Below are 25,401 nucleotides of genomic sequence, written 5' to 3' on the forward strand. Positions count from 1 at the left end.
TTTAAGCATTTGCTGTGTCCCAAAGATGAGAACAATACCCTCAAGATAGACCTGCAACTTCCCCCACATTGCATTTCCTTAAGGATAAGCATCTCTCCCCAGGCTAGGAACTGATGGCTGTGCTGACCTGTGACCACCCAGCTCGAGACCCAGACCTGCCACCTGTTGTGTGAACAGCTGTGCTGCGCTGCTGGGAGATCTCCTGAGGACCCTTGTAAAAGGGACGTTGCTGTCACACGTGACGGATGCCCTTTGTTCCAAGACAGTATATAACCTTCCTTCTTTGGGGAAGAAAGGCCCCGGTCTAGCTCTCAGATCTGGCTCGTTAGAAACTCACTCCAGTTTTGATTTATAGACTGATTAGGGATTATCTACGTGGACACCCTCCTTTGCATTGTGTCTGAACACTAAATAAACGTATTACCATTTGTCAAGAGCATTTCTGAGGGGGAAGACAGAAGAGAAGGTAAGAGGGACGAGGGCCAGAAACAGAGGAGAGCGGCGGCGGCCGGCTGGGCCCGGGCCCTCAGTCAGCGCCGCGCAGCCTGCGGCGCCCGCGAGCCGCCAGGTCCCGGCGGGCAGCGGCCAGTCCGCCCTCCATCTTACTCCCCTAGCTCTTAAGAGGATCTCGAGGAGAGAAATTAGGAGCCACGGGTTTTGCTTTGTTTTTAAAGGCAAGCACAGGAGCTGGAAAGGAAAGGAGCGCATATGCAAACGACGGTGAAACAAAGAGCGAAGCGACTACCCGAGCGCCAGGAGACCCGCAGGCCGGCTGCGAGAACACACCGCTGGGGCCGGGGGCCGGAGGAAGGGCCTTCGAGAGCGGCCGCGCCCCTAAGCCGCAGGCTGGCAGCCCCGCCCCTGAGGGGGAGGCGGGACTTCCTCTGCGCCGGGCGGCCGCTTCCGGCGGAGTTCGGAAGGCTCGACGGGAAGGGGCGGAGCCAAGGCCGCGCGGCCAATCGCGGCGACGCCGTCGTCTTGCCGGGGTTACCTGCTCCTGGGCGCCAGCACCATGGCGTCCGGCTGCAAGATTGGCCCGTCCATCCTCAACAGCGACCTGGCCAACTTAGGGGCCGAGTGCCTCCGGATGCTGGACTCCGGGGCCGATTACCTGCACCTGGATGTAATGGACGGGTAACTCCGCGGGGCTCGGGGCGGGGCTGCCGCGCAGCCGGCCGGCACCCTGCGCTGAGCACCTCTCGGGACACGGCGTCCCCGCACCGCCGGGCGCCGGGTCGGAGGCGGCTCCGAGGGGGCCGGGCGGCCGGAGGCGCTCTCCGCAGCGGGCCTACACGCGCCCCGCCCGCCCGCCGGGGCCCGGAAGCGGCTGCGGCCCGGGCGCCTGCCGTCAGGAGAAGCGGGGGCGGCGCGGCTGCGGGGCTCCGGGGCTGCGGGGCTGCGGGGCTGCGGGGCTGCGGGGCTGCAGAGCTGCAGAGCTGCAGAGGGCGGGCGGTGGGGGCCGCCTGTCGCGTGCTCGCTGGGCTGCGGCTGCTGCGCCGTCGTGCGAGTTTCGATGCTCGGGTCCGTCCGCTGCAGGCACCTTGCCCTCAGGGGAGGCGGCGTCTCTGTAAGCGCTCAGCTCTGTCGTTAGAGCGCATAGACAGTGCTGTTCGGAGTCAGGAAGAGGCTGTAAAATGAGGAAGCGGACCTGGAGCAGCCGGTGAGACGCCGTCGGATCGCGGCCTGGGGACGGCGCCGCTTGGATCTTGGTGGGCGCGGCGGTTCCCTGGGCCCACTGATAACTGGCCGTGAAGTCCTAACAGCCATTACCGTGGGTCGACGCGGAAACGTAAATTTATTTTAAATAGATCAAGTTTTTGGGTGCCCTCATGCAAATTTGCAAATTCGTGTTATTTACAGAAGGCGATCACTTATTTCCCGTCCTTTTTACCGTCTCTCCTCTTGTAATACGAGTTTTGTCTTTGTTTGTTCTCTCTGGTTAACTCTTGTTTTCCTTGCATTGCACTCAGTTAACTACTCTGCCCAAATGGTAATGGCAAAGTCTTGACCTTAAAGTACTAAGAATTCTAGGCTGAGTGTGTAAGAAGATTAGTAAATATTACCTCGTACAAAAGTTTGGTTTTTAGTTTGTTGTCATATATAGTTCTACTTAGATATTTTTGACACCTTTGCTTGAAAGCCCTGCAATTTCACAGTTAATATTCCTGAATGGAATGTGTACCTCAGAGATAGCTGGCTACATTTTTGTGTCTTTGACACAAAGTGAAAAAAATTTTGTCTCTAAGACACCTAGGGGTCTCAGGATAGAAGAGGCTACGTGTGTGTGTGTATGTGTGTGTGGTCTGTTTGATACAGAAAGCAGTTTGGTTTTAAATGTCTTGTACCATGTTTGAGTAGATGAATGAATAGAGAAAATTGTTTCAGTTCACCAATCCAGAATATTAATGATAACAATAGTAGCTAATATTTAGGAGCACTTAACTCTTTCTGTTCTGACATTTTTTGTGAGTGAACTCACAACCATAGGAGGTTGGTGCTGCTTTTGGCACCGGCATCTGGTAGTGAGGAATCGGACATGCAGAGGTGGCCACCTGGCTGTGTCCTCGTGGCTAGGAAATGGTGGAGCCAGGATTGGAAGCAGGCAACAGCTTGTGTTGTCTCAGAATTTAAATATCTTCTGTGGGTACTGGGCTTGCAGAGAATAGTTAAGTTGTTCTCAAAGAACTAATAATTTATACACTTACTTGTGTTACTTATTTCACGTCTCTCCTGCTGTAAGCTCCCTGAAAGCAGGGTCTGACTCTTTGGCTTACCTCTGTTCTCTGCAGGTGAAGGACCTTGACAAGCTTAGTTATAATTGGTTGAATGAATGAATGCTTTTATCATAATGGAGGGATCTCTAAGGAATCGCTTTTGCCCCCTCCCGGCCCTATGGCAGACCTTGAGCTTATTAAGATAAAAGTATTTGGTTTTTATTGACTCCGCACCCCCTTTGCCAAGAAATGTCTTGGTTTGAAAAAACTAGATTCTCTAAACACCATTTTAAAACCCTTTCCCTTTTAAGCTTCACAACTTGTTGAGCTAAGACCTATTTTTATTCCCCTTTTGCAAAGGAGGAGACCAGTTTAGGGACGTTCAGCCCCATCCCAAATGTCCCACCAGAAGAGGCAGAGCCTGGCTGAGCTGCAGGGTCTCCTAGGACAGGGTGGGAAAGTGGAGCGTGGAGCCCTTTGCCAAGGGGATCCGCCCCAGCTTACCTTCTGCCTCCGTGCTTCTCTTTTTCCTGCCCCCCCCTTAAAGATTTCCACCATTACACTGAATTTGGGTGCACTGCTTGTTTTCTGTTCCCGTCCTCTCCCTCTGAAGCCCCCACTTTCTCTCCTGGTTAAAGCTGAACGACTTCATTTTGAAAGACAAGAACAAGTTCTGGGGACACTGTAGGGGATGGGGCACTAGTGTGGTTGGATATTTGGAATAAAGGACAAGTGGATTCTCTGGAAAAGAAAATTGGAAGCCATGTAAACACATATGATAGGGCAGTGACTGGAAACGTGTTGGTCCTAAGTATCGGAACAGCACAAATAAGCAATTTCTAAATTAGTTACTAGGATTTAAAATTGGAAAGATTTCACATTAATACTAGATTTCTGACTTTTGAAAAACATCCAAAGATTTGCCAGTTGAGCCCACAGTCCCCTAAGGCCACGTGGGCTAGAGCTAAATGGCAGCCACCATTAGCCAGGCCGGGTGTTCTTCACGTGTCCCCTGGCCATGTCTGCCCTGTTTTGCTCTTCCGCCTTATCTGCCAACCCCTGTAGGCATAGGAGTTTGTGATTCCTCTTTCACAGGAAGTGTTTCTGGTTACAAGCTTGGTAGATTTTGTATCAACCTGAATCCTCCTTTTACCATCTCTGCCTTGTTGGGAGACCTAGTAAAGGTTTCATCTGCCTGAAGTAGATTGCATGACAATTATAAACAAAGCTTCGCGTTGATGGTAGATTAAATGATTGTATTGTGTATTATAAACAATCATACCTTAATCTCAATAAATTCCATAGCAGCAAAGGATACTCTTTTAATTGCATTTTATTTTTTGCAGACTTTACTCCAAAAAGTGCCTTCAAGGAAAAAGCATAAGATAATTATGAAGCAGGCTTCCTTAATGAACTCTTTCTTCATTAGAGTGAAGTAAGCTCATATTTTCCGAGCTGGTCTGATAAGAGCTCCCTGGCTCTTGTTAGACATTCGCATTCCAGGTGCTCTTTGCTGCCTCTAGGCTTGGGGCGAAGCTCTTTTGTGGCAGGTGTTCCATGGTTACTGTTGTCAGGCAAATTTGGGGCACTCTTGACTTCATCCTTGGATTTGTAGCCTTTTTTTATTATAGTTTAGCTGTAAGCCTGTGGTTTCTTGTAAGGATATTGGTCCGTTTTTGTTCTTCCAGTGTATTTGATGAACCTAGTGCATGGGGCTGGCCCTGTGGCATAGTGGTAAAGTTTGCTGGGTTCCACTTCGACGGGCTAGGTTTGTGGTTCGGATCCTGGGCACAGACCTACACCACTGGTCAGCCGTGCTGTGGCAGTGACCCACATATAAAGTAGAGGGAGATTGGCACAGATGTTAGCTCAGGGCTCATCTTCCTCAGGTAAAAAAAAAAAACACAAATGGATCTGAAGTATCGAAATTAGTCATATAATTTTGGGTCAGTAGTTTCATGTGCTTCCATTTCCCAATGAATTAAAAGTGTGTTTGTTTTATTCTCACATTTTCTCAAGATGTGGTTCTTAGGTTTATTTTCATGATAAATGAAACCTAAGGTGGAGACGACAAAAGTACTTCCAACACCATGCAGCAGATTAAAAGAACAGTGAACAAAATCTTCATGTTTCCCTTCTAGTGGGGTATAGTATTCACTAGGCCTTCCTGCTGTTTATCTAACCCTTTCTTCCAAGTTCTAAGTAAATAATAAGGGTTTATCCATAACCCTGGCAGTCATTGCTCTAAGTCAAATGGTAGAATGATTTCCAAAATACTAGAAACCCAGCCTCTGCGGACCAAAGTGCTGGTGAGTGGAAGTGTCTGTGCCTGTCCCTCTCAGATAGGCCCTGAATCCTGCCCTCTCTCCCTCGAGTCTCGCTTCCTCCCTTGGACTTTGATTAGTCATCAGTGGAGGGGCAGACAAGCCTAGGAGTTAAGAGCCTGGACTTTGGAGCCCTGGCCTGCATTTCATGTCTGCCCCTCACTTCCTGGTTGTGTGAGCTTGGGACTCTTCCTCGTCTGTAACATACAGATAATAATAGTACCCATCTCATAGGGTGGTTGTGAGATTTTAATGAGTTAATACATGGGAAGTGTTTAGAAGGGTGCCTGGCCTATGTATGCTTTAATTTTTTATTAACACTCACTCTGCCTGTCATCTGAGCTTAAGACCTCAGCCATGGTTTAGTCTCTCTCTTCAGCCCCCACGTCTGGTCAGTTAACAAATCCTGTTGCTTTGGCCTGTCCTTCTTTCCGTTCTTATTGTTCCTTGCCATTTACCAACACCTCTAACCTCCCTTATTCCGATTTACTGCCCAGTCTTTCTTCTGACTTTATTATTTGCATCTTATTTTTTATTTGCTTCTTGCTTTAAAACCTCCCTTCACATTCACAAAGGATAAAGTCCAGACTCTGAGCCTGGCATTTGATACCCCTTAACGTGACACAGTCTGCCTACCGCCTTTTTCACACTAGGCAGACTGCTTGACACCATCTTCCCCGTTATTTGAACATAGCTTGCTTTTATCTGCCTTAGCTTCGTTCCTTTTCCCTTCTTTGCAAATTCAGTTGGTTCTATAAATCTCATGATCTTCCCCTCTTTTAAATGCTGTGCTCCTTGTCTCTGGAGCTGTTTTCCCTCCTTTTGCCTTCTTGTTGGTGTTTAGCTTTCCCTCCAGTCCTTGTGTAGGGTAATACCTACTACTTTAACAAAGCCCAGATTCCAGCGGCTTAACGTTATAAAGTTCATTTCTCATTCATGTGACGGTTCAGTGTGAGTGGCCTCCATGCAGAAACTCGGGCCACGGTCTCCTCCATCCTGTGGCACTGCCATTCCCCAAGGGCTCCCTTACTGGCAGAAGGGTACAGTGAGCGGAAGAGGAAGACCACACAGCCTCCTGGGCTCTGCAGTGACACTCCACTTAAGCTCATAGTCCTTTGGTGAGAACTAGTCACTTGGGCCACCCGGATGTAAAAGGACTCGCGAAGTGTGGTCTTTGGTGAAGTTGGCTTCCTGCTGACAACCGTAGGGTCGTGGATTCTGGTGAGTTGCTAGCCGTCTCTTCCCAATGAGATTGTGAACTTTTCTGAGGTCAGCAGGAGCTCTCGCTTGTTTCTTTATAAAATACAGTACTGAAGCACCTGGCGTGGTACTTGCATGTAGGAGGTTTTGTTAAAGAAATTGAAGTGAGCCAGTGATAGAACAAAGGCCTAAGTGGAGTAGGATAATGGTTAAGTACTTTGGGTCTGATATCAGGAAGACTTAATTTGAATCCTGCCCCTAGAAATTATTAACTGGTGATTTAAAGAGGTTGTTTATCTTGTGCTCTTCCAATGAGGATAATGAGAGCATCTCCTTCCTAAGGCTGTTGTGAAGATGAAATGAAGTGAGGTACAATGCCTGGCATGTTGTAAACCCTCCGTAAGTGGTGGTTATTAGTACACACACCAAGTTTCTTTATTGATAATCTCTAAGAAAGTTTAAACGGTCATTTAGTGCCCTTGGATAGTGGTGGATGAGAAGTAGCCCCAGGCAGCCTGTGACAGACTAGGATTTGAGAGACCCACATCAGAGTCCTGTACTTCCTAACTAGTGTGTGACATGGGCAAGTCATATAACTTTGGGGGTTTTGATTTTATCATCTTTCCGTTTCTACCTGTCAGGGATTATGAATTATAGAGTCAAGTCATGTGACATTATTATGATTTGTTGAACTGTCAAGGAGATACTGCTTTGTAAAACCAAAATTATCCAGATATTGTTAGTATTGTTTAATACCGATGATGTGAAATATTAAATTGAAAAATGTTGCAATTACGTGTAATCCTATCTACCCCCATCAGAATACATATTGAGAAAAATACAGAAACTGATTTGAAAACATTTTCAGAGTAAGATTTTGTTTGTCTTGTAGGCATTTTGTTCCCAACATCACCTTTGGTCACCCTGTGGTAGAAAGCCTCCGAAAGCAGCTAGGCCAGGACCCTTTCTTTGGTAAGTGGGTGTTACGCCATCTGAAGCTTGATGTGTTGCTCAAGTAAAGGAAAAGTAGATGGTTGATTTCTTAACTTCCATTTTCATCTTGAACCCTTTTTCCCCCGTCTCTGTGCTGGAGCATCATGGCTGCCTGTAATAAGCTAAGCTCTTTCCTGCCTGAGGGCCCTGGCACTTTTGCCAATCTCTTTGCCTGGAAAGCTGTTCTTGTGGCTGGCTCTGCCTCATCTTTTGACCCCAGATCATGTCATTTCCTCAGAGAGGCCTTTCTAAGTACCCTATCCTAAATTAATCTTTATCCAGTTATCATATCACTTTCTGAATTTTCTTCTTAGAACTTCCTTCAATATGAGATTACTTTTTTCCGACTATAAACGCCTTGAAAGCAGGGATTTCATCCACTTTGTTTACTGTGGTTTTCCTAGGGCTCAGCACAGACACAAGATTGGGCTCAGCATAATTGTTAAATGAAGTTATGAATCAACTGATCCATGCCCTAGAAGTGAAGCTAATTATTTTGTGCAAATTGGAGCTTTTTGCTAATGAGGCCTATGCATCCTCTACTCCAGTGTTGTGGGTTAATGTGAATTCAGGTTTTTAAGATCACACAGTGACCTAGAAATGACTTCTCGAGGAACATGGACTCAGTCCACGTGTTGTTGGTCTTTTACACTGTTAGCAGTGCCTCACTTACCAAATCTCTTCTATGTAAGGAATTTAATGAATTTTTCTACATATGGTTTTATGTAACTGTTGGAATTTAGCAAAACTTAGACTTTTTTATTGCCATATTGTGGACCAATTTTATGAAAGACATTAGCTGTGCTGTTCAATATGGTTGCCATCAGCTACATAGAGCTATTTAAGTTTAAATTCGTTCAAATTAAATAAAATTAAATATTAAGTTTTTCTGTGGCACTAACCATATTGTAGGTTCTCAGAAGTCACATATGGCTAGTGCTTGCTGTAGTGTACAGTGCCACCGTGGAACATTGCCGTCACTCTAGAAAGTTCTGTTGGACACAGCCTCTCGATAGGATCCATCTACTGTGAGTGCACCTAAGAGAATGTACTTGATTGCCTGATTTGGGTAGCATGAGGGAAACAATGTTCCACCAACATGTTCACCGTTTTGAAATTTCCAAATAGTGGAATATAATCCTCTGATTATCTAAACTTTTTTTTTTTAACTACATTTTGGAAAATGAGTTTTCCAAGATGAGTTTGTTCTTATGACTATCAGAGGTGGATGAAATAAATAGCATTGTTTACCCCCATTGTACAATGGCCACAGAGTCGTCTACGTCTGGCTTTGTTGTTTTCCCTTTTCTCTCCCTCTTTGTGCTCCTAGTTTCACTTCTCACTGCTGTTTCTGTCTCCTACTGTCAGTGCTGCCTCTCCTTTTACCAACCCTAGTGCCACCACCACACACAGTATGCTTTTGCTTCCTGTATTTAGTTTACTGTTTAATGATAAGCTTGCTAGTCAATCTTTCTAAGAAGTAGGTCTAAAATAAAGATGAATGGATTCCATAAGCTTTAACGTTTGGGTTTTGTGACCTTTGTTTTTTATATTAAGAAGTATTTTTTGTTTGTTGGCTAATTGATTCATGAGTGTATTCTAGGAATTAAATCTTACAGGTTGTATGTATAACTGCTAAAGTTTTTAACTGTTCAATCTCAGTATTGAGAAGAAAACCATCTAAGAAATAAAGTGATAGGGAAAAGTATGTTTTTGCTGTTATCTAAATCAGTCTTCAAGTATGGTCTGGGGACCTACGGGAGGTCAAAACTGTCCTTCTATTATGATATTTGCCACTGTTTGTACTGAGAGTACAGAAGCAGTGGTGGGTTAGTGCGCTGGTGCCTTAGCCCAAGTCAGGGCAGAAGTACTGAGCTGTACAAGTGGTCGTTATGTTATTCATCGCCGTGCTTTCACAGTGAGCGTCCTTGATGAAATGGTACAAGTTATTAATTATAGTAAATCTTGATCCTTGAGGGCATGTCTTTGTACTTTGTGTGACAAAGTGGGAAATAGGTATAAAATGCTTCAGCCGTGGACTTGAAGGTGCTGGTTGTCTCAAGGAAAAGCACTTGAGCCATTGTTTGAGCAAACTGAACTAGCCGCTTTATTCGCCAACACCATTTTCACTTGAAAGAAGAACTCACTGATGAAGTATGGTTATCAGACTTGGGTGTTTTACTGACATTTTCTTTAAAATTAACTAAGTTAGCCTGCGACTTCAAGGAAAATACCTTATAAGTTTTTGTTGCCACTGATAAAGTTAGAGCTTGCAAGTGAAAGTTAGAATTTTGGAAAATTTGTGTGTATTCCTGTAAGCTTGACAGTTTTCCAGAAGTTAGAGCTTTTCTGAAAAGTTCTGTAGTCATATTAATGAATGTGATTTTTTTGATATTATATAATGAAATGTGTCACTGTTGAGAAGATTTGTGTAATTCAGTGAGCCAGTACTTAACCATTCAAAGTGTAGACAGACCAATGGGTTTTAGTGTAACAAAGTATGAAAAGTTCACAGGTAGGGTTTACAGATTCTGCGTTGCAGCTAACCTTTATAAAAAGACCACTTGTTGAGTGACCACTTGTTGAGTTTTGGTGTTAGAAATAGAAGGATATCCACACTTATCTGAAAAGGATATTAATGTACTCCTCCGTTTTCCATACACTTTTCTCCCTTTTCTTCATATGAAGTGACATGTTACAACAGATTGAATGCAGAGGAGATGTGAGAATACAGATGTCCTCTGCTAAGCCACACTGTAGAGATTTGCAAAAATGTAAAATATGACACTCTTACATTGACATGTAATAGATTTATTATTGTTGTTTTTTTGATAAATTAATAGACACAAAAGTTTCTTAGTTTGAATTTCTAATACATTAAATATCAATAAATATAAACCACACCAATGACATTTTTTGAGGTCTTCAGTTATTTTTAAGAGTGTAAAGGGAACCTAATAATAGAATGTTTGAAAACTGCTGATCTCGCGCAGTACGTTGACCAGATTCACGGGCTTGTTCACTCCTTGAACTCGAGATTCTCCCGTGAGGCTGCTGCTCCAGTGAGAGGGGCTGCGTGCTGGGGCTTGAGGGACATGGCAGTCTGCTAACTAGGTGTTTGAAACCAGGTTGAGTTGTCCTTGTTTATAATACAAAGAAATAAGAAACGCCAAATAGAATCGGTCTTTTAAAAACAATGTGTTACCTATTAAAATATGTTCTATTTTTATTACTTTTGGTAGTTTAGAAATATAAACTTTAATCTTGGCTTCTTTAGTCAAGCGGTATACCTTCTTTTCCCTACATTTTTCAAAGCCTTATTGCATTTTATAGCTCAGCTTTGTCAGAAATGTGCTTCCTCTAGTCAAACAAAAAACTCAAAATTCTTCTCACTACCGTCTGTCCAGCACAGGAGTGTTTACTGTTTCCCTCTTCACAGCATTGTTGATTTATCCTCTTTTCAGCTGACCTTTCCTTCTCATTCAGTGCTATTATGTTGTAAGTCAAGGTCTTTAGGAAGGCCATCCCCATTTCCCCTAACATTTCTATGATTCAGGGTTTAGAATTAAGATGCGTGTCAGGCTTCTAGTTAACATCCTTCCCCCTAAGTCTGTTTCTCCTCCTGCAGTTTTCTGCCTTTCAGTTAATGAAAGTTCCATTCGGGTTACTCGGGCCCAAATCTTTGTGCCATCTGACTGTCCTTCACCCTCCATATCGAATCCACAGCCACTCCTGTTGACTCTACTGTCAGAACATACCCACAGTGCCACCACTTCTCCCCATCCTCAATTGCTGCCATTGTCGTTTCTCACGGGACTTACTGCCATGGCCTCCTAAGTCAGATCTTGTCCCTTCTTCGCTCCGAATCCTTCAGTGTTCTCCCATCGCATTCGGAATCGGATCCGATGCCTGCGGAGCTCTGTGCTGTGCCTCCTCACCCCGGGCCTCTCTGACCTCATCTCCTCTCCCCAGGGCCCCCAGCCACGCTGGCCTTGTTAACGACCAACCGAGTGTGTATTGTACTGACTCATGTTTTTTATGGTTTCTCTCCTCTACTAAGAATGTAATCCCCATGACAGCAGAGATTTTTTTGTCTGCCTGGTTTTTGCTCTGTCCCTTGGGCCTAAGATAGTTAATGGTGCAGTAAGAGCTCAGTAAAATATTGGTGGAGAAAATCACTTAATTTAGCTTTCTTATTTTACAAATGAAGAAGCAATTCCAAATGGATAATACAACTTTTTAAAGATTTTAGGGTGGCATTTCCTGGCCCTGGACGTAGGTTCCCTGATTTCTAGTCTTTACTTTTCATATATAGCACCATATGGTTTTTGTGGAAAAATGGGTTTTTTGGTAAATGAGTTTAACCAAAACCTTGTCTTCAGGATAAAAGGAGGCTGGCTATACAGAGTGTCACTATTTGACAGTTGTGATGCCAGAAGAGTTTCTATCCGAAAGAAGGGAAACTGCAGGCTGGCTTCAGTGCCTGCGCCGGGGCTCTCCTCACGGCCGTGTTCAGGAGCTGTGTCTCTTCTTTGCAGACATGCACATGATGGTGTCCAGGCCGGAACAGTGGGTAAAGCCAATGGCCGTAGCAGGAGCCAATCAATATACCTTTCATCTCGAGGCTACGGAGAACCCAGGGGCTTTGATTAAAGACATTCGGGAGAATGGGATGAAGGTGAGAGGTCAGCAGAGACAGTAATGTTTTATACTGTTCCCTCAGAGTTCAGAAGGTTTGGTGGAAGACAGGAAATGATAGGTAGAGAAGACCGGACCTAGGCAACTGACTGTTCTTCATCTGGGAAGCCAGAATTGAAGTATAACTTGCTTGTCAGACAATATTTATATATTCCACTAATATTTCCTGAAAATGACTACCTTTTAGAAACTTTGACATTTGATAGCCTTTTTTTAAAAAATAATTATAGTCTGCACAATTTATGCATTCCATTTATGTATGTAATCTGTTCTCTACGAATAAATATCTCTGCTGGGCCTGGTATGTCACAGTAATATAAAATGGAAATAATTGTTAATGTGTATAGCAAATGTGTCTCTGTTACAGGTTGGCCTTGCCATCAAACCGGGAACTACAGTTGAGTATTTGGCTCCATGGGCTAATCAGATAGATATGGCCCTGGTTATGACAGTGGAACCTGGGTTTGGAGGGCAGAAATTCATGGAAGATATGATGCCAAAGGTAAAAGAAGTATTTGATTCTGGGGTGAGGCTTTCATTGTGTGTGTTTGTTCACTGAGCATATCTTGAACCACTTGTATATTTAGACATGTCCTGTTCTGAAGGTGGGGAGATGGGGATGCCTACAGATTATTATAATACGTATGATAAATGCTCTAAGAGATTTCGGTGTGGAAATCAGAAAAGATACTACACCCTAATCTTGAAATTTTCTTGCAAAACAATATCTCTGTAGCCTTTAGATCTCTTGGGAGTTTTCGCTGAATATTAAGAGTTTTGTCTTTATCTTGTTTCCGTGAAGTATATTCTCTGCAAAGCCATGACAAATTGGATGCCATTTGCCAAACAGAACAGAGCTTAGTTTTATAAAACTTAATTGGTTTCAGTGTATTGAAAAGGGAGTTTCCCTGACCGTAATTGCCCCGACATGAAGTTAGTGCACGTGGCGTTGGAGTGCTGTGTCAGTGGCCGAAACTGGGTCTCTGGTTTACTGTTTATTTGGTTTATCCCCCCCACATATCCACTTCACGAGTCACTTACTTCCTTGTGTATGTCTAGGTTCACTGGCTGAGGACCCAGTTCCCGTCTTTGGACATAGAGGTCGATGGTGGAGTGGGTCCTGACACTATCCATAAATGTGCAGAGGTGAGACTGCTCCTCAACTGCTGTGACCTAGACCAGTGTCCTAGCGAATCTAATGCCCAGGACATTGTCTTGTGGGTCGAAGAGATTTCTCCTGTATTTCCTAAATTGCCTTTCTCTTGGAAGAGTGCTTTTTGTTCAAATGTAGAACTAGGAAAATAAAGAACAATAAATGAATGTTCTCAGATCACATAATCATTAAATAGTAAGTCCTGTTTATCTCAGTAATGCTGAAGAAAGTTCTCTTTTGAAAAAGAATATGCTGAATGCCAGCCTTTAGAAGATCATTAAGTTCCAGGGTCTTGGAGCGAGACATTTTTCCAAAATAGGGAAAGAAAACATAATTGCTTACAAAGGGGAACAAATGTTAATTCTGTAGAACGCAGTTGTATGGGTTACCAGTTCATCTCTTGCGAGAGCTGACTAGAGCCGTGTCTGGTGAAGTCTAGATCTGCGCTCTGGATGCCTCTGGCCCCTGCGGAGAGGTGGGAGGAGTGGTTTTCCAGGCAGTTGGAGCTTCCTAAGAGGACGCCCCCTTCCTGTGGCGATTCAGGCAGTTAAAGTCTATGTGGCCTGCTTTTGTTAAGCAACACGGTCTTATCTACACTTCCAGGTTTTTGTATAAATGCCACACTTTTCTGCTTGATACTTATCAAAAGTTTGGCTGTGGTGAGTATTTATGGAAGGGACGCTGGCCAAATGGTTGGTGAGCGTATATCCTTGGACCCCTTGTGGAATGCTTTTTCCTGAACTGTGTGTGGCCATCGTGCTATTCCTGCTTACACTGAGAGACATTACAACTGATAGTAAGTTGTAACCCTATAAAAGTTTTTTCCTTTTTTTACATTTCTGTAAGGAATGTTGTGGGAGATGTGCACTGTATCCTGGAGTGACACTATCTCCTTGGAGAGGTTTTCCTCCGCCTCAGTGGCTCTCCCGGAGTCCCCCTTTGTCCTGGCAATGAGGCACGTAACAGACTGGGTCTCCCTCCTCGAGTCCTAGGAAGCTCAGAGCTAAATTTGGAGTCATCTTGTTTGCTTTTCTCTTTCTTTGCTTCCACGTTTTCAAACATCTTGAAAGTCTTTTTTGAGCCACCTCCAAACCGTTAGAATGCAATGAAGCATAAATAAAGACATTCCATTCCTTCTGGCATCAAAATGAGAAATGACTTAAATTTAATGTTGCCATACTTTATGGATAATTTCACATTTTAGCAATAGTTCTTTCAGACTAGCAGTTCATACACATAATTCAAAGATTAAAAGATAGTGGTTTTTTAGTAGCTGTGGGGGCATTGGTATATATTGGAAAAACCTTAATAAAGTTGAGGATGAAAAGTTTTTAAACCTTATGTAAATATTAGCGAAGATGCAGTATAGTTTATGTAAAGGCGGTTACAAAAAAGTGATTCTTAGACACATTTAAAAATAATTCCGCATTCTCACTTGTTAAGCATTTTCACTTTGTTCTTTCTTGAAATAGATTCTGAAGTCTGTTCGTCACAAAGTGGCTTTCGTACGCTTGCAGTGCTGACTAAAGGTGCCCAGGTGCACACTTGAGCCCGGGGCTTCTAGGCTTTTCTGCATCTGCCCTGGAGGCATGACCTGGTGTTTCCTTCTTGCAGGCAGGAGCTAACATGATTGTGTCTGGCAGTGCCATCATGAGGAGCGAAGACCCCAGGTCTGTGATCAGCCTGTTGAGAAGCGTGTGCTCGGAAGCTGCTCAGAAGCGCTGTCTGGACCGATGAAACCACAAGGCGGCCAGTGTTTCCGCTCATGAAGGCGCCCCTTCACCGGGAAACAGGCATCTTGACGGCCAAATCGTATCACAGTTGAGGCAGTGCTGCTGTTCTGAGCACTGCTGCATTCCAGTGACTAAAATCGATTTGCAGAATGTTAAAAGAGGCTAGAAGTTGGTGTGGATAACTACATTTTTAGTGATGGGATTTAAAGATTAGTGTGGTAAAGTACCATTTTTACTGGGAGACTTGATTTTTATAAAGTAAAAATATGGCTGTATTAAGGTTATAAACAAACGTGTCTTCATGCCTAAGGAAGGCTTGTTAGTTACTATGGAAAAAATGTTTTTTCTGCATTTCCTAAAAGAGTATTTTGCTGTTTCTCAGCTGTTTTCCAAAAGCAAAGGAAGTCCTTATGTTTTCTCTGTTTCATGTCATTTTTGATTTGTGTATATGCTTGATAATATAAGTAGAATGGAACTTATGAAAAATCTAAGGCTGGGATGGCGTACCATAGTCTTCTTGCTTCTAAAACTTTTATTCTTCACGCTGCACCTTGTATTTGGTACATAAAACAATGTATGAAGCCCAGGAATTTCCAGGTGGTCTGTTCCAACATACATACGTAGATTTTATCAGGGTGGCTCTCTGCTGGAGGGCCAGGGCATTCAGTGATTCCCCCCTTTTCTTCATTACACCCACTGTTCTTAAGGACAGGAAGTAATGCTGTGCTCGCTCTGAGCAGAAAGCAAAGCCTCTATTTGGAAGTAATGTGGAGTTGAACCCTGACTCTTCTCCTTTCCCACGATTTGACCTTAGCAAATCAAATCAACCGACCTCTTTCAGCTCAACTGGTTTATACCTTGAATGTAATTATAATAACCATGCGTGGTTGTTTTGAGGTTAAAAGAGATACTGTTATATATGTAAAGCTTCCACTGCTGTTCCTAGAATTGTAGGATGGTAGAATTGAGGGTGCTCATTACAAAGTAGCTGTTATTATATAAGTTATGTTTTGTAGGTTATAAAGAACTTTGATATAATCTCATTAAATCTATAAATCATTCCTATGAATGGTAGGACAGGTATTTTTGTCCCCACTTAAAAAATGAAGAAACGAACCCTCAGCGGCAGGCTGGCACCGTGGGAACGACCCAGGAGGGCATGGGTTTCTGGTCTGTACTCTGTACAAGTGGAGCCCTTGGGAGGTGGATTAGGCAAAGGAAGCTTCTCTACTTAACATTGTCTCATTTCCAGTCTAACTTTACCCTGTCGCTGAACCAGATGGCTGAGAATATTCTGGAACTGTGGATTTTGATCCCAAGGGTATATATTTTATTAATCCAAGAAAGACAAGGTAGGCTAAGAGATGACAAGGTACAGAGTTAATGCATAAACTAAATGTTTATAATTGTGTCCCAGATTACACTTTGACAACAAATGTGTATGCCATTTTGTTCTTGTCAGCACTCTTACTGTGTAATAGGTGTGGCAAGAAATAACAGGACTGGTGTCGTTAAAATTCTTTAGGCTACTATGAATTTTGAGAAATAAGAACATTAACACTTAAGAACAGAATAGAGCTTGCTTGTTTTTTTTCTACGTTACAAGGTAAAAATTTGTTTCTTAATGTGTGTTTTTATTTTGGCTTAGAAGAGGTTTGTGCCATCAACAGGAGGCGTTTAATCAAATCAGACAACACGAGGCATACAGAAATAACTTTAATTAAAAAGCTTACATAGAAGATTATAATATCAGACATGACAGAAAGATTTGAGTTTATTTGCCTGGACAACTTGGGTTTGTCTGGCTTTTCTTTTCTTTTTTTAAAAAATAAATGTACAGTAAAACTACAAACAAATTTGTCAGTATTGAATTTGAATTTTTTTTTCTCTTTAAAGGGACTAGTATAATTTTTGATCCCTAAAAAAACTTGTGTCAAATGCCCCAGACTAGGCCAGATGGCCAGGATTGTCAGTTATGTGGGTATTACAACTTGGATAACCTTTTTACATGAGAAAAAGCGATTCATATAAATCGTCATCAACTTTTACATAGAAAAAAATGATGTAACAGCTTCAAAAGGAATTTTCCTTAATATACACTCCAGTATCCAATATTGAAGCATTATCCTTTGAAAAATTTTAATTACCACTCTAGGATACAAGTAAGAATAAATGCTTGTTTGAATAGAGTAACCTATGGTAAGGAATGACCACATTAACTAAAAATACAACAATACTTTTTATCCTGATAGGAGTTTCCTGTTTGTTGTCCGTTTTAAGTTGGTGTCTTCTCTTCATGAGATAGATACATAAAGTAGATAAAACCCAAATGGGTTTTAGAAGATGGGATAATTTTAAAATACACCAATATTTAACTCTCCTTTGCTTGTCTTATTTTGTTAGGAGTGAATAGACAATTGTGTTTAGTCCAAGAGATATCAGTGATTTCAAATAAAGGAGTATTGTGTTATCTGGTATAGAAATTTCCATAAATATCTTCTACTACTGGTTAAACGTTAAAAAATTCCCTCTCCACAGTCAAGACTGTCAGATGTCCATTATCATTGGAAACCTGTGCTGCTTTATTACTACTGCAGCTTAATATTTCATAGGGTAGTTCATATATGCATTTTCAAGTGGAGTGGTCACTGCCAGTGGTTTTAAAACAATATATGTGTGTGAGTATGTATGTATGCTCTATACACACATATTTGTATATTCTAGTGTATTTCTGAGGCAATTTTAATGAATTACCATGTGTGTAGGAAAAAGGGCTGTCATTTGATGCACAGGCATGTGTGTATATATGTATGTATGTATGCATGTGTGATTGTGAAGTCTTTTAAAAGTTATTTACTCAGTAATGTGATTTGACATCAGATTGCAGCAGTTAATTTTCTGGTGCTTGTGATTTGCATCATAAACACAAATGACTAGCACTTGTCTGTAGGTGAAAAGCTAGTTACTCCTGCGGTTCAGAAAGGAAACAGAGACATACCTTGCCTGTTTCGTGAACAGCATGAAAGATTAGTACGTGCAGTGCACGCTCTCACTCTGGAATTGTGACTGGAGGATCTAGGGGATGGAGAACGGGGCTGATTTTTTTCTCCTGTTTTCCATTCAGTTACAGGGTTTTCTTAACCTGTTCCCTCCTGTCACCTATTTTTTTTAACATGCGTAAGTCCTAGACCAGAGGGTGTGTACTCTTCCATTCCGTCTGCCTGCCTTTTTGGATGGTGGCCATTCTCTGATGCGTTGGGACAGAAGACTTCACTGAGGAAACTTGGGCTTGATTTTTCAGTCGGATCGTTTTTTTCATCTTGGCATAATAAGGCTTCTGTGTCTTCATCCTTCAGTGGAAAAACCCGTCGTTCCCACCACAAAGACTGAAAGAGAAAACATTTTCAGTTAAGTTTCAACTAGTTTGTTTTGTTTAAATTCATGTATCAAGTGATCTGTAAATGTCAATTTTGTCATAACTATTGTTCTCTTCTTTAGCACATAAATGGGCAGATTTTCATTTGAACCTAAATATCTCGCAACTTAGAATGGAACACAGTGAGAATTGTTTAGGGACTTTGGGATTATCTCTTCACTTTGCCTCTTCCAAGAGGGGGAAGCGCTGCCCCAGGGCACTGGGCCTCATCTTCAGCCTGGGAGCACTCTGGGAACGCCTATTACAGACGCCTATTGACTTCTCCGAGCTTTCTACAGTTTGCTTATTTCTCTAGTCTGCATTCTCGACATGGTTCTTTTCAAACACATACTTATGAAGAAAAGTGCGTGAACTTTATGGATGCAGTGGTGGAAAACACTGCCCTTGAGGTTAGAACGAGATTATGGGGAGACAGGTAAAAATCTTCTGTAAGAGGAGGAAGGGAAACAGCAGCTAACAATTTACTGTGTGCCAGGTGCTATTCTCTTTAATCAGATTTGTTTTGTAATGCAACTTTGATAGGGTCCTTTTTTCCTAAGATGTAAGTGAGCAGGTGAAATCAGGTACTGCCATGTTACATAAAAAGGTAAGAAGGGATCTGTGGTTAGTGCTGGCACGGGGAGGCGGGGAGGCGGGGAGGCGGGTCCTCCGACTCGTACCCAGCATTCTAGACTAAGAGTCGAAATGAATTTGTTACGTCAGGTTGGAACCTTTATTTGCAACCAGCAGTTTCTGCAGACAAGTTTAAAAAAGACTGAAAGGCAATTAAAAGGGGGTTTAAATAATGATGTATATTACACTTACCTTGATTTCTTGACTTTCGCTTAATGAAGGTGAGCCCTGTGCACTCAGATCCTGGCTCTCTGAAGGAAGCTCAGCAGGACTGTCAGCACAGAGCTGGCCACCACTAAAGTCAGGAGGGTATTCTTTCAAAAGCAGGTCCTGTCCTTCGACATTTTTACTGTAAGCTCTAGCAAGAAAATATTTAATTATTTGTTACTTCTTGAGGTCCTAAGGTTTTATGAACAACCCAAGGTGTCATTAAGTCAATTTAACTTGGTAGGTTTTCTTTAAATAGTTCTGCCCAAAAGATTTTTAAAAATTCATCTGCTTATCTTAATGCTGTTATCTTCATATCTCAAAGACTTAAGTAGTACTTTATGAAATCTTTTGCCAGATTATAATAGTGGTTTTGGTTTGCATTTTTTTTAAAAAAAAAGGACAAGAAAGGACAGTTATTTGACCCTTGTAGTTTTTCTCTGATTAATGTCATCCACAAAGGACTCATTCACACTTTCCTCTGTACTTCTGGAAAGTTACATGTCTGGAATGTGGAGAAAAATAAGAATTGAATCTCATGTTAGAGACCTCATAACTCTTAGAATAAGGATCTACAACAACTCTGGCTATCTTGAGACTTAACCAGAGAAATGTGTTTTAACAATACTAATTAAGTGAGGGATGCTCCCTCAATAAAGTGACTACCAGATTTCAACATGATTTTGCTTTTTGACTTTTGGCTATATTAAAAAATACTCAAACGTAAACAATAAAATACCAGAGATTTTCTCAAATATATAATTACTAATTATATTTTTAGGATTTCTACCCCCTTCTGTCAAAGTCATGTTCAAATTATTTTGACTGTTTGCTTTTTAGACTGAACAGTTTCCTTGAGTCTGTTTTTTAGAAGAACATTGTTTAAGTGGCTGTGTTACAATAGATTACCCGGAGTCTAATCCCTAGTGTTACGTCCAGTATTACAGCACACTGAAATGACCTACATTATCTAGGGAGAATTTTCACATTATTTAATTAAATCTACTATTCCAGAGGCTGACAACGTGAGAAATAGAGTGGTGTAAAACACAGAAACTCCTTTCATAAATAGCCCACATAGACTTTGAAGGTAAGCTCAGTAAATGTAGTGTTTTGCTTCTAGTGCCCAAATAGCTAGTGGTACATTGGTCTGTTTTCTTCCTTTTTCGTGGGCGCTCTCATTATTCATGCAGAATTTTTGTTGATTCTGTGGTTTTGGGTTTTAAATTTATGACACCTGCCTGTTGTTTCTTCTCTGCCACTTGCTCTGTTCCCAGAGTGACCATCTGGCTTGCTCTCTCTCTTCATATTTCTTGTGTCTTAAAGAGAAGACTTCATCAGAAAGATCTTCTATCTGTAATTAGAAATAAAAAGTTTTGCTTTTATCAGAAACATTTTGAAATATTACAACAGGTTTCAAACAATTCCTCATCAAGAGAACAAAAGGAAGAAAACTCTAAAATAAATGCATTCTAGCTCGAGAGAGTAAGTGTTACGAAATGAGCTTCAAATTCCTAAAAACAAGGAGTTAAAAACTTTTTAAAAATTTTTGTGTCATGGTTCAAGACTTACCTAGGTTACAAATAGGTTCACAGTGCTTTGCATTTCCATAAAATATTCTTAATACTTTATTTGTTCAGAAGTTTGTATTGATTGCCCATTATTGATTACACTGTTCTAGGAACATGTTAATATCAAAGAAAAGTGAAACTAATCAAGATAAATGAGAATTTAGCAAATGACTTATCTGGAGTTCTCAGACTGGTTCTGGTAGTTTAAGAATTTCGGTTTCCTGGCTAGGATCATTCAGAACTAGGGAAGAGTGCATTAAAAGAGGAAAAAGCATGCGGCTGGCCCTGTGGTGTGGTGATTAAGTGCAGCACGCTTCACTTTGGCTGCCCAGGTTTGCAGGTTCGGATCCTGGGCACAAACTTACACCACTTTCAAGCCATGCTGTGGCAGCGACCCACATACAAAATAGAGGAAGACTGGCACAGATGTTAGCGCAGGGTGAATCTTCCTCAGCAAAAAAAAAAGAAAAAAAAAGAAAAAAAAAAGGAAGATTGGCAATGGATGTTAGAGCGAATCTTCCTTAACAAAAAAAAAAGAGGAAAAGGTATTAAACAGGAAATTTTGCTAGTTGAAAAACACAATCAGTCGGCATAGAAAGACTGTGACAGAGACAAAATGTCTTCTATTTAATACTGCTTCCACAGATGATCACTTTGGAATTAGTGTGGTTATACAGTATTTTCCCCTGTAACTGTTGTCTTCATCTAAGTTTTACTCATACAGGTCCATGGTCCCTTTTCTTGCACTTCCAAAAATCTGAAAAAACAAGTTTTCATAATTCTTTCGTGACATAGCCTGATCTGAAATGATGTGAGGCTGTTCCACTTCCTATAAATATTTCACTTATAGAAACATGAATATTATGAGAACTGCTCTAGGCTCCCTACGTGTATTACATGATGTACATACCACATTACTTTTCTAAAATCCAAAATTTTCCAAATTCAAAAGCAATTTGTTTCCAAGATTTTGAATATGGCATTGTAGGCTTGAATATTAAGACTAAGTCTCCTCACACAGAAAAATATGACTAATACTGGGAATGAATGTAGACTATCTTAACAACTCATGTAAGCAAATGGTATATATAGATATCTATTTTTTTTAAAGATTTTTATTTTTCCTTTTTCTCCCAAAGCCCCCCCAGTACATAGTTGTGTATTTTTAGTTGTGAGTCCTTCTAATTGTGGCATGTGGGACGCCACCTCAGCATGGCCTGATGGGTGGTGCCATGTTGGTGCCCAGGATCCGAACCAGCGAAACCCTGGGCTGCGAAGCAGAGCGTGCGAACTTAACCACTCTGCCATGCGGCTGGCCCCGCAAATGGTATATTTTATTTTTGCTTTTCTTTATTCATTATTGTCTTTGTAGTCAAATTTTCACAAAAACGTTTTTCTAATCAAATTAACATCCTTAATGAAGAACTTTCTTTTCATAAGTGAAAGGAAAAAGTCAGTGGACGTTAAAGAGCTTCTATTTCCCTTTAGTTCTTCAAATATCAAGTTAAGCAGGCTTCGTGATAGATAAAGTGTAGTGATCCCGTAAGTGAAAGCAACTTACCTCTTCTTCACCTAAATTATATTCATCCAGAGGCTGAAGAACAGTCATCCTCCAGCTGTTGAAGATACAAACCAATATCAAATAGCTTTTGTTAATCTGTCTAAATGTAGCAATTTTATTCTCTAAGGACAGCTAATGCAGTATTGTTTTCTTTCCTTGGGACTTCCATAATTCGAATGGTTGTACTTTAATACTTTGTTTTTTTAAAGAGAGAAAGTATTTGTATTATGAGTAAAGGACAAGTTAAAAATGAGGCTTTCCTTTGGGATTTAGTGAACAGTGTCCTGCATCACTGCATTTTATACCTAAGAATGTATTAATTTAGAATTAAGTCAGCAGTATGCTGATAAACTGGCTCAGAAGAAACCACCCTGATTTGTAGCATGTGCCAGTTTCTTTGTGCGGAGACTCGCATCATGGCCTCTTGAGGTTAACAACTGCATCACAGGACTCTGTTAAACAACCAGCTCAGCCAGCCAGCTTCCGCCGACCACTGTAAGTTCCAAACGCTGTTCGATACAACAGCATAACCACAAAAGTTATTCCTTACTCATGTAGAACATATCACAGATTCTCTGTGGGAATTTTCATGATACCTCCTAGAGTATTAAAGGTTCTCCTAATACCTCAAAGTAATTATGAAATTAGCTAGAATCGAGACAGGCAGGAATTACTGTAGTTGTCACTCAGCTCATGTCTCTTTCTGGCCTCTTCTATCGCTTCTTCCTGGTGATAGATTCATATTCTTAAGAAAATTAAGAAACTTTCATCATTGTTAAAAGAGTGTGACTCACTTTGCTGCCAGTAGGCAGCGGATCTGTGTATGGCATTGAAGGACCTCCACAGTCTGGTTCTAACTTCTTTTCTACCTTTAACTTCCTTTATCGTCCTCCACAAAACGTCCTCTGACGGAGACTTGCACCTTTGTCCCTGCGCCTTTCTCGCGGTCTCCCTATGGAAATACCCTCGCCGTCCTCCCTCCTCCATGGACGTCCTCCCAGACTTTCCCCTCCTCTTTCTATTTGATGTGCTTATTGCTGACTCGGCAGTACATCAAAATCTGATTTTTCTTTTCACAGGTGTCACTGTCCTATGGTATGAATACTCCATGCAAAGGAGTTGCTTTCTTTGAACTCTTTGCAACCTTGTGCAGACCTCCATGTTAAAGAGCAAGGATGGTTACTGTAATTGTTTCCATCCCTAAAGTATCTTGTGCTATATACCTAATAGATATCTAATCTCACTGAATGAAACAAAGACTCCAAGAGTGCTAAAGGAAATAAATCCTAGGAATTCCCAATTCTTAATAGAAACTGGGAAGTACAGTTGTGATACTAAATGGCACTTTTTTCCAATGTGAGTAATGGAAAGGTTTGTTTCACCATTTTCCCTCCGTGGTTATACAAGTGGAAGGAATAGGGAAGGGGGCATCTTCTTTTCAGTAATTAAAATTTTAACTTCACTCTAAAAGTTTAAGTTTATTCAAGAAAAAGAAGGAAGAAAAAAGATAAAAAGATGTATTATACATACCTTGGAGTAAGTATTTCCTTATATTGGAGTTTCTCTAACTTAGCTGGGGCCACTAATGACATGGGAATCACAATATTATCTATGTCATAGGAGCTCTCACTTCGCAATCTCCGTCGTGCAGTATTCTGCAAAATAGGATTACAGCAGGATCTAGTTAGCTGTGATGATACTCTCCTTTCATGAGTTATAGAAAGAGAATATGGCAGTGCACCTGTGACAAGTTGTATAAATACATTGTTATAAAATGTTAAGAAAAACAGGAAAGCATACCTGTCTTCTATAAACCAACACAATCCTTTTGGGCAGGTATGCAGTGTACGTTTGTGTGTGCACCCATACAAGCCTATTTTTAATAGCATAAAAAAAATGAATGCCTTAACATGCAAAACTCTTATCAGAAAAGATTAGCATAAAGCACCCTAGATGTCAATGGGATGATCGTTTAACAGACTCTCTTTATTAGGAGAGTCTCTGAAATATTTGGTGAGCCATTTAGCAAAGATGATTATTACAGTCTTCATGTATGTGTTCCTGGTCCCTGGGCATCACACTGGCCTTTGTAAACCCTCCCACCTTTCGACTTCTCCTCCCTGACCAGATAAAACACGGAACAGAATGAGAACAATAAGTGCTGAAATCTTATTAGCAAGATGATACTTAGCCTCAGATTAAGGAGTATGGATGGTTATGATTAAGTTTTTAACACAGAAAAAAAAAAGCCATAACCAAGGGTTAGTGAACAATTAACTCCCCAGTAAAAAAGTTTAATCAAATGTGTTGCTTCCTAATAAGACAGTTCTAAATATGCTAATATGTACTAGTAAATAAAGCTGTAATAGATTAATAAAATATTCCATATTTTTTTCAAATCAGCTGGTTTAAAAGTCTATAAATAAGCAATTTTAGAGTTCAGTATACAAAAAACCTACTTGTGATGATGAATTCTGGGTTCTTGATATAACGCTGACATTAGTAACAGCAGTAAAATTGCTGTGGGATCCTGGTTCTGTAGGTTGAAAAGCAAATTCTTCAAACCTAGTTCTTTCTCCTGCCATGGAGAGATCCATTGAGAATGTCATACATTACACATGACTGATAGGTATTAGAATTATTTTCCTAGTTAGGTGACATTTGATTCCTTATCTGTTCATTGGTTTCACTACTTTTAAAATTCATGTATCAAAAAACAAAACAAAATTTAAGGAAAAAAATATCCACAGTCCTGGCACAACTATTTCCATTAGTTTTTAGTCCAATACATCGCATATTCCTTTTTTAATAAGCTCACCTCTCCTTTACTCTGTGCATGTTTCTGTAACTTGGAGGTTGACCCTCCAAGACTTAACCTCTTTAATTTTCTTATCTATTCCCTCATTTTTGCACATCTTTGACTTTGTTATACTTTCTGGGAGATTTCCTTAACTTCTGATCATTCTATTAATTTTTGAAAGTTTTCTATTAAAGTACTAATTTCTAAAAGTTCTTATTCTCTGTTACTCTATTTTTTTTAAATAGCATCCTGTTCTTAGTTCATGGATGAAGTTTTTCTCTCAGGATGTTAATTAGTAGTTTAGTTCTATTGTTGGTATTTTCTGAGTTTCTTCCACCTTCCTTTTTTCTGTTTTGTTTTGGTTCCCTGTTTGTGAGTATATATTTATTCATTTATTTA

General features: G+C 41.1%; 2 protein-coding genes across 22 annotated transcripts in view; one reads left to right on the forward strand and one right to left on the reverse strand.

Annotated features, from left to right (window-relative positions):
* Positions 1-896: 896 nt before the first annotated feature.
* RPE (ribulose-5-phosphate-3-epimerase) lies at positions 897-16,671 on the forward strand. 9 transcript variants are annotated; one of them, XM_070619820.1, is made up of 7 exons: positions 942-1,123; positions 4,061-4,149; positions 7,131-7,210; positions 11,770-11,909; positions 12,297-12,431; positions 12,989-13,075; positions 14,726-16,671. In XM_070619820.1, exons 1-7 carry the CDS (start codon positions 1,013-1,015, stop codon positions 14,849-14,851), a joined length of 768 nt encoding a protein of 255 aa, XP_070475921.1. In that variant the 5' UTR covers positions 942-1,012; the 3' UTR covers positions 14,852-16,671. The 9 variants fall into 9 exon arrangements, with proteins under 9 accessions (XP_070475924.1, XP_070475927.1, XP_070475920.1 ...); XM_070619821.1 differs by having other exon boundaries at positions 946-1,123; positions 14,697-16,671; XM_070619824.1 differs by lacking the exon at positions 942-1,123 and adding an exon at positions 1,345-1,789 and having other exon boundaries at positions 14,697-16,671.
* Positions 16,519-25,401, reverse strand: part of KANSL1L (KAT8 regulatory NSL complex subunit 1 like) — a 137,346-nt gene continuing 128,463 nt past the window's right edge. For all 13 annotated transcript variants that reach the window (XM_070619818.1, XM_070619816.1, XM_070619815.1 and 10 more), the window contains 6 exons: positions 24,662-24,780; positions 23,733-23,857; positions 22,203-22,257; positions 20,312-20,424; positions 19,056-19,221; positions 16,519-18,201 (listed from right to left, as the gene is read on the reverse strand). In XM_070619818.1, coding sequence (XP_070475919.1) covers positions 17,971-18,201; positions 19,056-19,221; positions 20,312-20,424; positions 22,203-22,257; positions 23,733-23,857; positions 24,662-24,780 — 809 coding nt within the window. In that variant the 3' untranslated portion in view covers positions 16,519-17,970. The remainder of the gene's footprint in view (positions 18,202-19,055; positions 19,222-20,311; positions 20,425-22,202; positions 22,258-23,732; positions 23,858-24,661; positions 24,781-25,401) is intronic.

The sequence above is a fragment of the Equus przewalskii genome, chromosome 5, assembly GCF_037783145.1.
Source record: "Equus przewalskii isolate Varuska chromosome 5, EquPr2, whole genome shotgun sequence".
Classification (NCBI taxonomy): Eukaryota; Metazoa; Chordata; class Mammalia; order Perissodactyla; family Equidae; genus Equus; species Equus przewalskii.